Source organism: Hyla sarda, chromosome 3 (assembly GCF_029499605.1).
Source record: "Hyla sarda isolate aHylSar1 chromosome 3, aHylSar1.hap1, whole genome shotgun sequence".
In the NCBI taxonomy this organism is placed as follows: Eukaryota; Metazoa; Chordata; class Amphibia; order Anura; family Hylidae; genus Hyla; species Hyla sarda.
Genome location: NC_079191.1, coordinates 83,992,802 through 84,009,075, shown reverse-complemented (window position 1 = coordinate 84,009,075; position 16,274 = coordinate 83,992,802). Strand labels below are relative to the sequence as shown.

Genomic DNA, 16,274 nt, shown 5'->3' with positions numbered 1-16,274 from the left:
TGGACTTTTTTCACATGGGGGGGGGGTTCCTTTAACAGTACTGCTATTTACCGCCACAATTTTACCCCTGATTGCTGTATTGATTGCACAATTTTACAGCAATTAGTGCAATCTTTCGGCGTTTATGAAAATGGTTGTAAAATTGCAGCAGCACAGCTTATTAAACAGTCAGTGTGAACACAGCCTTAGGCTTTTTTGCTTTTAATGATGTTTTTAAGGGAGTCTACATATTAAGGGTGTGTTCACACGTGCAGTTATTGACTGTAAAGTCAGGCAGAGATCATAAATTAAGGACGCATGTTAAGGTACTGAGACTTATCTTGTTTTCAGATCTATTCCCGGTTTTGTATTCAGTAACTGCAATGACAAACCTGAAGGTGTGAACACAGTGTAAGGGTACGTTCATGCGTACAGGATCTGCTGAATATTTTTGCTGCATGTTTTCTGCAGCTGATTTTGCTAAAGCAGCTGCACAATATATTCAGCAAAAATATTCAGCAGATCCTGATCTTGTTAACGTACCCTAAGGGGATATTCACATGGGAGCACATCCGCAGCTTATATGATGTGGCAGATGTGCTGCTGGCACACACAGAGTTACGGCAGAGCAATCTCCCTGCTGCTGCCGTAGCTTTGTGTGTGTCCGCTCATATCTGCTGCTCTACCGTAACACTTTGTGTGCCATCAGCGCATCTGTCGCGTAAAATATGCTGCGGATGGGCTCCCCTGTGAATACACTCTAAGGGCTCCTTCACATGGACGGATCCGTAGCGTATATTACGCCACAGATCTGCCGATGATGGACCCTACAGTGTGTTTCCATATGTGCCTGCTCGGAGCGGCAATCTGCTGCTATGAGCAGACACACTGTGATGTGTGAGTCGCAGCGCTCATGTGCAGTATACTTGCACACATCGCGGCTACTCTTGGCCAATCTCAGGGAGCAGGGGGAGCGGCCGCGTTGTGTGCGGGTACACCGCGCATGCATGCGGCAAATCTCACATCACAGTGTATCTGCTCCTAGTGGCGGATTGCCGCTCCAAGCAGCCACATATGGAGACACACTATAGGGTCCATCGTCGGAGAATCCGCAGCGTAAAATCCGCTGCTGATCTGTCCTTGTGAACGAGCCCTAAAGGTGATTTATTGAAGGTCAATAGATTTTGGGTTAAATCAGCTGCACTACTAGGATGATTGTCATTTATTTCACTGATCTAATAGTAGCTAATGATAAAGTAACAAATCTGCTGTTACATATACAGTATTAGGGCACGTTCACATGTGCATATTTTTGCTGTAGATCTGCAGCTGATTTGCTGCTGCAGATTTTGCCGTCCATTGACTTAAATGGGCAGCAAAATCTACTGAAGCAAATCTGCAGCAGAAAATACGGACGTGTGAACGCACCCTTAGATTAGGGTCCCATGTAGTGTATACGCTGCATATTTTTCTGCTGCTCATTGTTTTACCCATTGAAGTCAATAGGCAGCAAAATCAGCCACAGAAAATATGCAGCAAAATACGCAGCTTATTCGCTATGTGGGACCCTACCCTTAAAACTGAATACATTTTGGGGGAAATTTATCACTCCTTGCAACAGCAATTGTGCTAATTTTCTGTCCTGTCTTGCGCAGATTTCAACAAACAAATGTGCAACAACGTAGGTTGCACAAAAATTGCACAGTTTTTCCACTCTGCATTGGCATCATTGTTTTCCCAAACTGGATTTTATTATTCCCTGCACCAGCGCAGAGTGGAAAAATTGTGCTGCGCAAAATCCTGTCATACAAAATTTTTTGGGGAATTTGCGCAATAGTGGAGGTTGCACAATTTTGCCACTCTGCATTGATGTAGGAGATAATAAATTCCCCCCTTGAATTTTATGAATTACACAACTCGTGTTTTCCTGTAGATCGGTGTTTCCTACCCAGCGTGCCTCCAGCTGTTGCAAAGCTACAACTTCTAGCATGCCCGGACAGCCAAAGGCTGTCCGGGCATGCTGGGAGTTGTAGTTTTGCGACAGCTGGAGGCACCCTGGTTGGGAAACACTGATGCGGAGTAACCTGTAGAGCTTTGAAAGGGTATTTCTATCTCCGCCATGTATGGCATAGCCACAGGATATTCTATAAATGTCTGGTAGTTGTTGGTCCATCTGAGAGACGTATCTATGTGGTTGTTTCTATAACTCCCAAATAAGTGAATAAAGATTTCTGGCAAGATATGGGGGCAGTAGGAGGGTTTGGGGGGACTCCTGTTCTTGATATAGGTGCAGGTCCCAGAGATGGGTTCCATGTTTATGGGAAAAAAAAAAACACGAAAAAAAACCTTTACTAGATAGAGTGCAGAGTGTTACGTATTCTAATCTTGATTGTTTTCTTAAAATGTCCATCAATATTTGTTTTAAATGGTATATGATGTATTGTATATTTTATAATGAAATACATGACAGGACATTTTTACACCTTTTTTTTTTTGTATGATTTGATTTTTGGAAAATTAAAAAAAGTGTGTGTGTATATAGTAGATTTACTCGCAGGCTCGTACAGAACAAACGATAACACATTCTATAAAGATGAGTTGCGCCAAATGAGAAACTCAGCTCTGCTAATTCTGTAATTCAGAGGTTTTCCCTTAGGACGGGTTCACACTGGGCATTTTAGTTGCACTTTTTTTATTGCGCTTTTTGTCCCAGTCGGTGAAGTCACATTGAGAGATAAGAGTTTACTAGCCAAAATGCGCAGTGAGAACCCAGCCCAACAGGCTTTATGTGACATCCATTGGACTATGACAATGAAGGTTTTTCACTTACCTTGGAGAATGTTTTCTAGGAGTCTTGTTCTATTGAGAAGCTGGTGAGATCCTCAGAGAGTTTGTACATAGGGAATGGTGATGCTCAGAGGGTCCTGCGCCTGGAATTCCAACTTTCCGAACTAACAAGGTACAGTAGTCCCTCAAGTTACAATATTAATTGGTTCTGGGATTACCATTGTATGTTGAAACCATTGTATGTTGAGACCAGAACTCTATGGAAACCTGGTAATTGGTTCTGAAGGCACCAAAATGTCATCCAAAAATAGGAAAAAGTGAGGATTAAAGAAAAATAAGAGGATAACTAATATAGATAAAGCAAGTTCTTACGTATAAAAGTTGGAAATATCTGCTGGGAGCTGTAAATCACTGTCTATGTCAGTGTTTCCCAAGAAGGGAGCCTCCAGCTGTTGCAAAACTACAACTCCCAGCATGCCCGGACAGCCTTTGGCTGTCCGGGCATGCTGGGAGTTTAGTTTTGCAACAGCTGGGGGCACTCTGCTTGGGAAACGCTGGTCTATGGAGAGGACAGGAGCTTCTTCGGAGTCCTGTACAGTACACACAGTTGGGGAGATTTATCAAAACCTGTGCAGAGGAAGAGTGGTGTAGTTGCCCATAGCAACCAATCAGATCGCTTCTTTCATTTTCCACAGGCCTCTTTAGAGGCCTGTGGAAAATGAAAGAAGCAATCTGATTGGTTGCTATGGGCAACTACACCACTCTTCCTCTGCACAGGTTTTGATAAATCTGCCCCAGTGTCCTAAAAAAGTAATGGAGTCACCCTCACCTGGTGTCCAAAGGAGCAGCTAAGCCTGGTACAGGTAAAGAGTACAGAACATGTAATACCTTCCTGTACTGTAGGGGGCGCTACCAGACACCAGTCAGTGTATACACTTCAGTAATACAGGTGTTTTACCAGTGAATGCCCATTCTGATTGGTTGGTTCTTCCAGCCATTGACACGTTTTACAGATCTGGACTGTATGTAGCATTGTATGTTGAGTCTGGTTTCAACTTACGATGGTCCAGAAAAGACCATTGTATGTTGAAACCATTGTATGTTGAGGCCATTGTAAGTTGAGGGATCACTGTATTATATTATTCTTGTTAATATTCTAACATACTGTAGGTACGTGAGAGGCACATGAGGTATATGTCCAGTATGTGAGTGACTTATGAGATATATGTCCAGTATTTGTGAGTGGCACCAGCTGTATATGACCAGTATTTGGGTGGGTGGTATATGCAGTATGTGTCTGTGAATGGAACATGCGGTATATGGCCAGTATGTGTCGAACACATACTATATGTGTATATGAGTGGCAAATGCTGTATATGTCCAGTATGTGAGTGGCATATGCAGAATATTGCAGTATGTGTCCAGTATGTGAGTGGCATATGCAGAATATTGCAGTATGTGTCCAGTATGTGAGTGGCATATGCAGAATATTGCAGTATGTGTCCAGTATGTGAGTGGCATATGCAGAATATTGCAGTATGTGTCCAGTATGTGAGTGGCATATGCAGAATATTGCAGTATGTGTCCAGTATGTGAGTGGCATATGCAGAATATTGCAGTATGTGTCCAGTATATGACTGGCACATGAGGTACATGAGCAGTATGTGAGTGGTACCAGCAGTATATGGTCAGTATGTGAGTGGATTATGGGGTATATGTCCAGTATGTGAGTGGATTATGGGGTATATGTCCAGTATGTGAGTGGCACATGCAGTATATTTCCAGTAAGTGAGTGGCATATTTGGTATATGCCCAGTATTACTGGCACATGTGGTATATATGAAGTATGTGAGTGGCACATGCGGTGTATATTAAAGGAGATATTCAGTGCTGAAAAACGTATCCCCTATCCTAAGGATAGGAGATAAGTTTCAGATCGCGGGGGATCCAACTGCTGGGGCCCCCCGCGATCTCCTGTATGGGGCCCGGGCAGCCCGCGGGAAGTGGGCGTGTTGACCACCGCACAAAGCAGCGGCTGACACGCCCCCTCAATATAACTCTATGGCAGAGCCGGAGCGCTGCCTTCGGCAATCTCTGGCTCTGCCATAGCACTGTATTGAGGGAGCGTGTATGCCACCGCTTTGTGCGGTGGTCGACATCCCCTATCTGGCCAGCGAGCCGGGCCCCCATACAGGAGATTGTGGGGGGCCCCAGCGGTCGGAACCCCCGCGATCTGAAATTTATCCTCCTTAGGATAGGGGATACGTTTTTCAGCACTGGACTACCCCATTAAGTATGTGAGTGGCACATACGGTATATATGAAGTATGTGAGTGGCACATACGGTATATATGAAGTATGTGAGTGGCACATGTGGTACAGTACTGTTTATGTCCAGTATGTGAGTGGCACATGCAATATATAAATATATATCCAGTATATAAGTGGCACATGCGGTACATGTCCAGTATTTGAGTGGTACCTGCAGTATATGTCCAGTATTTAAAGGGGTACTCCGGTGGAAAACTTTTTTTTTTTAAACCAACTGGTGCCCCCCCCCCTCATAGTTAGAAACCTCAAGTAGGTAGTTAGGGAGGTGGGTAGATATATGAAAAACTATCCAGTAGGTGGGTAGATAGGGAATCCCCCTATTAGGTCTATTTATATAGGTAGATGTTGTAAAGTACAGGAGCAGAGATTCCTGTTCCCTGTTCCTGTATACAATACTGAGTACCCTGTATGCATCACCACTCATTGTACTATCTAAGGGGGGGTTGACCTAACTTGCCTAATAGGATAATCTAGATTTTGACTTGGCCATTCAACATTGCTAGAGGGGTTGGCAGGGCATATGCCCAGGGTACTTGTACCAGGGATGGTCACTCTGTGTTGGTACCTACCCCTCCCCTCTCCACTGAGAACACAAACATTTGGCCAAGTCAAACTGTGTATGTGGGGAATGGAAAAGATAGTGGCCAAACAAATGATAGCTGTCGACAAGAGCATCTTTAGGTATTGCCTTGTTTTATATCTAAGGCACATATGTTGCAATTCCCTATGTGGAAATATTGTATTATAGATGATGCAGACTAGATGCTGAATGCCTGTATATATATATATATATATATATATATATATATGTATGTGTGTGTGTGTGTGTGTGTGTATGTATGTATATATATATATATATATATATATATATATATATATATATATATATACACACATACACACACACACACACACACACACATATTTGCACATTTGGTCTAATGCCTTGGCTGTCCTTTACTTCACAGTAATCTTTCCTCCTTTGATTTCCGGACCTTTGACCCAGAAGGCATCATCTTTTACGGAGATGTTGGGAAAGATAACTGGTTTGTACTTGGGGTTCGGGATCGTCATATAGAGGTCCAGATGAGTAATGGAAATGGACAGATGGTTCTCTCCAAATGGGGTCCGGATGTGAGCGATGGAAAATGGAGGAAGGTAAGATGGAGCATTTATTTTGTAAGAAAACTACATACGTCTCTGATCCTATAATCATATAGAGTTGTTTACAGGCCTGCACAACGTGTCCTGTCAAAGGATTCCGAGGCCTTGGATTCCCATATGAGCAGGCGTTGAAAGCTTCACAACTTTAAAGCACAATTGTCACACATTTTTCATCGCCCAGACTACTACCAATAGTGAGAAAGGTGGAGAGTCGGCACTTCCGAGTAGCATCGGTGGTTCATGTGGATAGGTTAAATCCAGAGCATAGTAGAAAAGTAATCCCAGCACTCACCATAAACTTCAAGCAAATAGGAGGTTTATTTCATATTCTCAGTCTTAACAGGACGCGTTTTGACACTTGGCCTTTCTCTGCTGTTTCAGACAGAGCAAGCACTTGCTCCCTCCGTAAGTGCCCGCTGCCACCATCTGACACCTCTATAAGCATGTGCGGTGTTAAAGGCTGAGAGCTCGCTCACTCCCTGCCTCTAGCACTGCACATGTGCACAGAGGTGTCAGATGGAGGGAGTGAGCACTCACTTTGTGAATTCACACACGCACATCAGAGCCAGCAGGGGCGCACACTCTGCAGACCGTTGTGTCTTATTACTCTGCGGTCCCAGCACTAACAGTGAGGATAGGCATATTGGCGGCAGGGCTTTGCGAACCCCAAGCTTTTTGGGCCGACCACTCCCACTATGCGACAGACCACGCCCCTTTTCAACTTTTCACAGTGCAATGTCGGGTTTGTTGGATTTTCCTGGCACACACTGTCACACACTGACGCAGACATGTCACAGACACTTTGTGCCAAAATAACCCAACAAAAACTGGTTTCTGCTTAGTAAATGAGGTCCACTGTATATAATGTGAGGGGTGGACTCACTTAGGGGAGATACTGTATATATAATGTGAGTGGTGGACTCACTTATGGGATATACTGTATATATAATGTGAGGGGTGGACTCACTTAGGGGAGATACTGTATATATAATGTGAGGGGTGGACTCACTTAGGGGAGATACTGTATATATAATGTGAGGGGTGGACTCACTTAGGGGAGATACTGTATATATAATGTGAGGGGTGGACTCACTTATGGGATATACTGTATATATAATGTGAGGGGTGGACTCACTTAGGGGAGATACTGTATATATAATGTGAGGGGTGGACTCACTTAGGGGAGATACTGTATATATAATGTGAGGGGTGGACTCACTTAGGGGAGATACTGTATATATAATGTGAGGGGTGGACTCACTTAGGGGAGATACTGTATATATAATGTGAGGGGTGGACTCACTTATGGGATATACTGTATATATAATGTGAGGGGTGGACTCACTTAGGGGAGATACTGTATATATAATGTGAGGGGTGGACTCACTTAGGGGAGATACTGTATATATAATGTGAGGGGTGGACTCACTTAGGGGAGATACTGTATATATAATGTGAGGGGTGGACTCACTTATGGGAGATACTGTATATATAATGTGAGGGGTGGACCCACTTATGGGAGATACTGTATATATAATGTGAGGGGTGGACTCACTTATGGGAGATACTGTATATAATGTGAGGGGTGGAGTCACTTATGGGAGATACTGTATATATAATGTGAGGGGTGGAGTCACTTATGGGAGATACTGTATATATAATGTGAGGGGAGGACTCACTTATGGGATATACTGTATATATAATGTGAGGGGTGGACTCACTTAGGGGAGATACTGTATATAATGTGAGGGGTGGACTCACTTATGGGAGATACTGTATGTAATGTGAGGGGTGGACTCACTTATGGGAGATACTGTATATATAATGTGAGGGGTGGAGTCACTTATGGGATATACTGTATATATAATGTGAGGGGTGGACTCACTTAGGGGAGATACTGTATGTAATGTGAGGGGTGGACTCACTTATGGGAGATACTGTATATATAATGTGAGTGGTGGACTCACTTATGGGAAATACTGTATATATAATGTGAGGGGTGGACTCACTTAGGGGAGATACTGTATATATAATGTGAGGGGTGGACTCACTTAGGGGAGATACTGTATATATAATGTGAGGGGTGGACTCACTTATGGGATATACTGTATATATAATGTGAGGGGTGGACTCACTTATGGGATATACTGTATATATAATGTGAGGGTGGACTCACTTATGGGAGATACTGTATATAATGTGAGGGGTGGAGTCACTTAGGGGAGATACTGTATATATAATGGGAGGGGTGGACTCACTTATGGGAGATACTGTATATAATGTGAGGGGTGGACTCGCTTATGGGAGATACTGTATATATAATGTGAGGGGTGGACTCACTTATAGGAGATACTGTATATATAATGTGAGGGGTGGACTCACTTATGGGAGATACTGTATATAATGTGAGGGGTGGACTCACTTATGGGAGATACTGTATATATAATGTGAGGGGTGGAGCCACTTATGGGAGATACTGTATATATAATGTGAGGGGTGGACTCACTTATGGGAGATACTGTATATAATGTGAGGGGTGGAGTCACTTATGGGAGATACTGTATATATAATGTGAGGGGTGGACTCACTTATGGGAGATACTGTATATATAATGTGAGGGGTGGACTCACTTATGGGAGATACTGTATATATAATGTGAGGGGTGGAGTCACTTATGGGAGATACTGTATATATAATGTGAGGGGTGGACTCACTTATGGGAGATACTGTATATATAATGTGAGGGGTGGAGTCACTTATGGGAGATACTGTATATATAATGTGAGGGGTGGACTCACTTATGGGAGATACTGTATATATAATGTGAGGGGAGGACTCACTTATGGGAGATACTGTACATATAATGTGAGGGGTGGAGTCACTTATGGGAGATACTGTATATATAATGTGAGGGGTGGACTCACTTATGGGAGATACTGTATATATAATGTGAGGGGTGGACTCACTTATGGAATATACTGTATATATAATGTGAGGGGTGGAGTCACTTATGGGATATACTGTATATATATAATGTGAGGGGTGGAGTCACTTATGGGAGATACTGTATATATAATGTGAGGGGTGGAGTCACTTATGGGAGATACTGTATATATAATGTGAGGGGAGGACTCACTTATGGGATATACTGTATATATAATGTGAGGGGTGGACTCACTTAGGGGAGATACTGTATATAATGTGAGGGGTGGACTCACTTATGGGATATACTGTATATAATGTGAGGGGTGGACTCACTTATGGGAGATACTGTATGTAATGTGAGGGGTGGACTCACTTATGGGAGATACTGTATATATAATGTGAGGGGTGGAGTCACTTATGGGAGATACTGTATATAATGTGAGGGGTGGAGTCACTTATGGGAGATACTGTATATATAATGTGAGGGGTGGACTCACTTATGGGAGATACTGTATATAATGTGAGGGGTGGACTCACTTATGGGAGATACTGTATATAATGTGAGGGGTGGACTCACTTATGGGAGATACTGTATATAATGTGAGGGGTGGACTCACTTATGGGAGATACTGTATATAATGTGAGGGGTGGACTCACTTATGGGAGATACTGTATATAATGTGAGGGGTGGAGTCACTTATGGGAGATACTGTATATAATGTGAGGGGTGGAGTCACTTATGGGAGATACTGTATATAATGTGAGGGGTGGAGTCACTTATGGGAGATACTGTATATATAATGTGAGGGGTGGACTCACTTATGGGAGATACTGTATATATAATGTGAGGGGTGGACTCACTTATGGGAGATACTGTATATATAATGTGAGGGGTGGACTCACTTATGGGAGATACTGTATATATAATGTGAGGGGTGGACTCACTTATGGGAGATACTGTATATATAATGTGAGGGGTGGACTCACTTATGGGAGATACTGTATTTATAATGTGAGGGGTGGACTAACTTATGGGAGATACTGTATATATAATGTGAGGGGTGGACTCACTTATGGGAGATCCTGTATATATAATGTGAGGGGTGGACTCACTTATGGGAGATACTGTATATAATGTGAGGGGTGGACTCACTTATGGGAGATACTGTATATAATGTGAGGGGTGGACTCACTTATGGGAGATACTGTATATAATGTGAGGGGTGGACTCACATATGGGAGATACTATATATATAATGTGAGGAGTGGACTCACTTATGGGACATACTGTATATATAATGTGAGGGGTGGACTCACTTATGGGAGATACTGTATATAATGTGAGGAGTGGACTCACTTATGGGATATACTGTATATATAATGTGAGGGGTGGACTCACTTATGGGAGATACTGTATATATAATGTGAGGGGTGGACTCACTTATGGGATATACTGTATATATAATGTGAGGGGTGGACTCACTTATGGGAGATACTGTATATATAATGTGAGGGGTGGACTCACTTATGGGAGATACTGTATATATAATGTGAGGGGTGGACTCACTTATGGGAGATACTGTATATAATGTGAGGGGTGGAGTCACTTATGGGAGATACTGTATATATAATGTGAGGGGTGGACTCACTTATGGGAGATACTGTATATATAATGTGAGGGGTGGACTCACTTATGGGAGATACTGTATATATAATGTGAGGGGTGGACTCACTTATGGGAGATACTGTATATATAATGTGAGGGGTGGACTCACTTATGGGAGATACTGTATATATAATGTGAGGGGTGGACTCACTTATGGGAGATACTGTATATATAATGTGAGGGGTGGAGTCACTTATGGGAGATACTGTATATATAATGTGAGGGGTGGAGTCACTTATGGGAGATACTGTATATATAATGTGAGGGGTGGACTCACTTATGGGAGATACTGTATATATAATGTGAGGGGTGGACTCACTTATGGGAGATACTCTATATATAATGTGAGGGGTGGAGTCACTTATGGGAGATACTGTATATATAATGTGAGGGGTGGAGTCACTTATGGGAGATACTGTATATATAATGTGAGGGGTGGATTCGCTTATTGGATATACTATATATAATGTGAGGAGTGGACTCACGTATGGGATATACTGTATATAATGTGAGGGGTGGAGTCACTTATGGGAGATACTGTATATATAATGTGAGGGGTGGACTCACTTATGGGAGATACTGTATATATAATGTGAGGGGTGGATTCACTTATGGGAGATACTGTATATATAATGTGAGGGGTGGACTCACTTATGGGAGATACTGTATATATAATGTGAGGGGTGGACTCACTTATGGGAGATACTGTATATATAATGTGAGGGGTGGACTCACTTATGGGAGATACTGTATATATAATGTGAGTGGTGGACTCACTTATGGGAGATACTGTACATATAATGTGAGGGGTGGACTCACTTATGGGAGATACTGTATATAATGTGAGGGGTGGACTCACTTATGGGAGATACTGTATATATATAATGTGAGGGGTGGACTCACTTATGGGAGATACTGTATATGTGAGGGGTGGACTCACTTATGGGAGATACTGTATATATAATGTGAGGGGTGGACTCACTTATGGGAGATACTGTATATAATGTGAGGGGTGGAGTCACTTATGGGAGATACTGTATATATAATGTGAGGGGTGGACTCACTTATGGGATATACTGTATATATATAATGTGAGGGGTAGAGTCACTTATGGGATATACTGTATATATAATGTGAGGAGTGGACTCACTTATGGGAGATACTGTATATAATGTGAGGGGTGGACTCACTTATGGGAGATACTGTATATATAATGTGAGGGGTGGACTCACTTATGGGAGATACTGTATATAATGTGAGGGGTGGACTCACTTATGGGAGATACTGTATATATAATGTGAGGGGTGGACTCACTTATGGGATATACTGTATATATAATGTGAGGAGTGGACTCACTTATGGGAGATACTCTATATATAATGTGAGGGGTGGACTCACTTATGGGATATACTGTATATATAATGTGAGGGGTGGACTCACTTATGGGAGATACTGTATATATAATGTGAGGGGTGGACTCACTTATGGGAGATACTATATATAATGTGAGGGGTGGACTCACTTATGGGAGATACTGTATATATAATGTGAGGGGTGGACTCACTTATGGGATATACTGTACATATAATGTGAGGGGTGGAGTCACTTAGGGGAGATACTGTATATATAATGTGAGGGGTGGACTCACTTATGGGAGATACTGGATATATAATGTGAGGGGTGGACTCACTTATGGGAGATACTGTATATATAATGTGAGGGGTGGACTCACTTATGGGATATACTGTATATATAATGTGAGGGGTGGACTCACTTATGGGATATACTGTATATATAATGTGAGGGGTGGAGTCACTTATGGGAGATACTGTATATATAATGTGAGGGGTGGACTCACTTATGGGAGATACTGTATATATAATGTGAGGGGTGGACTCACTTATGGGAGATACTGTATATAATGTGAGGGGTGGACTCACTTATGGGAGATACTGTATATATAATGTGAGAGGTGGAGTCACTTATGGGAGATACTGTATATATAATGTGAGGGGTGGACTCACTTATGGGAGATACTGTATATAATGTGAGGGGTGGACTCACTTATGGGAGATACTGTATATATAATGTGAGGGGTGGACTCACTTATGGGAGATACTGTATATATAATGTGAGGGGTGGACTCACTTATGGGAGATACTGTATTTATAATGTGAGGGGTGGACTAACTTATGGGAGATACTGTATATATAATGTGAGGGGTGGACTCACTTATGGGAGATCCTGTATATATAATGTGAGGGGTGGACTCACTTATGGGAGATACTGTATATAATGTGAGGGGTGGACTCACTTATGGGAGATACTGTATATAATGTGAGGGGTGGACTCACTTATGGGAGATACTGTATATAATGTGAGGGGTGGACTCACATATGGGAGATACTATATATATAATGTGAGGAGTGGACTCACTTATGGGACATACTGTATATATAATGTGAGGGGTGGACTCACTTATGGGAGATACTGTATATAATGTGAGGAGTGGACTCACTTATGGGATATACTGTATATATAATGTGAGGGGTGGACTCACTTATGGGAGATACTGTATATATAATGTGAGGGGTGGACTCACTTATGGGATATACTGTATATATAATGTGAGGGGTGGACTCACTTATGGGAGATACTGTATATATAATGTGAGGGGTGGACTCACTTATGGGAGATACTGTATATATAATGTGAGGGGTGGACTCACTTATGGGAGATACTGTATATAATGTGAGGGGTGGAGTCACTTATGGGAGATACTGTATATATAATGTGAGGGGTGGACTCACTTATGGGAGATACTGTATATATAATGTGAGGGGTGGACTCACTTATGGGAGATACTGTATATATAATGTGAGGGGTGGACTCACTTATGGGAGATACTGTATATATAATGTGAGGGGTGGACTCACTTATGGGAGATACTGTATATATAATGTGAGGGGTGGACTCACTTATGGGAGATACTGTATATATAATGTGAGGGGTGGAGTCACTTATGGGAGATACTGTATATATAATGTGAGGGGTGGAGTCACTTATGGGAGATACTGTATATATAATGTGAGGGGTGGACTCACTTATGGGAGATACTGTATATATAATGTGAGGGGTGGACTCACTTATGGGAGATACTCTATATATAATGTGAGGGGTGGAGTCACTTATGGGAGATACTGTATATATAATGTGAGGGGTGGAGTCACTTATGGGAGATACTGTATATATAATGTGAGGGGTGGATTCGCTTATTGGATATACTATATATAATGTGAGGAGTGGACTCACGTATGGGATATACTGTATATAATGTGAGGGGTGGAGTCACTTATGGGAGATACTGTATATATAATGTGAGGGGTGGACTCACTTATGGGAGATACTGTATATATAATGTGAGGGGTGGATTCACTTATGGGAGATACTGTATATATAATGTGAGGGGTGGACTCACTTATGGGAGATACTGTATATATAATGTGAGGGGTGGACTCACTTATGGGAGATACTGTATATATAATGTGAGGGGTGGACTCACTTATGGGAGATACTGTATATATAATGTGAGTGGTGGACTCACTTATGGGAGATACTGTACATATAATGTGAGGGGTGGACTCACTTATGGGAGATACTGTATATAATGTGAGGGGTGGACTCACTTATGGGAGATACTGTATATATATAATGTGAGGGGTGGACTCACTTATGGGAGATACTGTATATGTGAGGGGTGGACTCACTTATGGGAGATACTGTATATATAATGTGAGGGGTGGACTCACTTATGGGAGATACTGTATATAATGTGAGGGGTGGAGTCACTTATGGGAGATACTGTATATATAATGTGAGGGGTGGACTCACTTATGGGATATACTGTATATATATAATGTGAGGGGTAGAGTCACTTATGGGATATACTGTATATATAATGTGAGGAGTGGACTCACTTATGGGAGATACTGTATATAATGTGAGGGGTGGACTCACTTATGGGAGATACTGTATATATAATGTGAGGGGTGGACTCACTTATGGGAGATACTGTATATAATGTGAGGGGTGGACTCACTTATGGGAGATACTGTATATATAATGTGAGGGGTGGACTCACTTATGGGATATACTGTATATATAATGTGAGGAGTGGACTCACTTATGGGAGATACTCTATATATAATGTGAGGGGTGGACTCACTTATGGGATATACTGTATATATAATGTGAGGGGTGGACTCACTTATGGGAGATACTGTATATATAATGTGAGGGGTGGACTCACTTATGGGAGATACTATATATAATGTGAGGGGTGGACTCACTTATGGGAGATACTGTATATATAATGTGAGGGGTGGACTCACTTATGGGATATACTGTACATATAATGTGAGGGGTGGAGTCACTTAGGGGAGATACTGTATATATAATGTGAGGGGTGGACTCACTTATGGGAGATACTGGATATATAATGTGAGGGGTGGACTCACTTATGGGAGATACTGTATATATAATGTGAGGGGTGGACTCACTTATGGGATATACTGTATATATAATGTGAGGGGTGGACTCACTTATGGGATATACTGTATATATAATGTGAGGGGTGGAGTCACTTATGGGAGATACTGTATATATAATGTGAGGGGTGGACTCACTTATGGGAGATACTGTATATATAATGTGAGGGGTGGACTCACTTATGGGAGATACTGTATATAATGTGAGGGGTGGACTCACTTATGGGAGATACTGGATATATAATGTGAGGGGTGGACTCACTTATGGGAGATACTGGATATATAATGTGAGGGGTGGAGTCACTTATGGGAGATACTGTATGTATATATATATATATATATATATATATATATATATATATATATATATATATATATATATAATGTGAGGGATGTGTGAGATACTTCACCAATATACATGCCCCCTAGAAACATACAGACAGACAGAACACACATAATAATAATAATAATAATAATGTCACCTCTTTTGCCACTTGTATTGTGCTTGTACCTCATTTCTCCAGCTTAGTGCTCCTCTGCCTTTTCCCCTATCGGTGGTGTGGGCACATCCAGTGGTTCAGCAGGCTGCAGTCTTAGGCCTTGTTCATGCTGCAGAATTTCCAGGCGAATTTCCGTTGCAGCAGTCCAATTGTTTACAATGGGATTCTGCTGCACCATGTACAGGGCAGAATTTTCAAAGTCCGTCCTCCGTAGCAAGAATTGACAAGTCAATTCTTTCTGCAGAATCCACTCAGAAATGAATTGGTGTCTATAGAGATTGTGCATTCCTGAGTGGCCCTAAGGATAGGGGATGAGTATTAGATAGCATGGGGTCTACCTGGTGCAGTAGAAAATGGTGTCACCACCACCCCCCTC

The 16,274-nt window shown here is 42.0% G+C and overlaps 1 protein-coding gene across 4 annotated transcripts in view; it reads left to right on the top strand.

The window, feature by feature from the left end:
* Positions 1–16,274, top strand: part of SHBG (sex hormone binding globulin) — a 30,030-nt gene that overhangs the window by 707 nt on the left and 13,049 nt on the right. For 2 of the 4 annotated variants that reach the window (XM_056564472.1, XM_056564471.1), the window contains exons 2-3: positions 2,829–2,938; positions 6,065–6,254. In XM_056564472.1, coding sequence (XP_056420447.1) covers positions 2,829–2,938; positions 6,065–6,254 — 300 coding nt within the window. Of the gene's footprint in view, positions 1–2,828; positions 2,939–4,084; positions 4,154–4,395; positions 4,416–6,064; positions 6,255–16,274 lie in introns of those variants that run through there. The other 2 variants (XM_056564474.1, XM_056564475.1) reach the window with 2 other exon arrangements.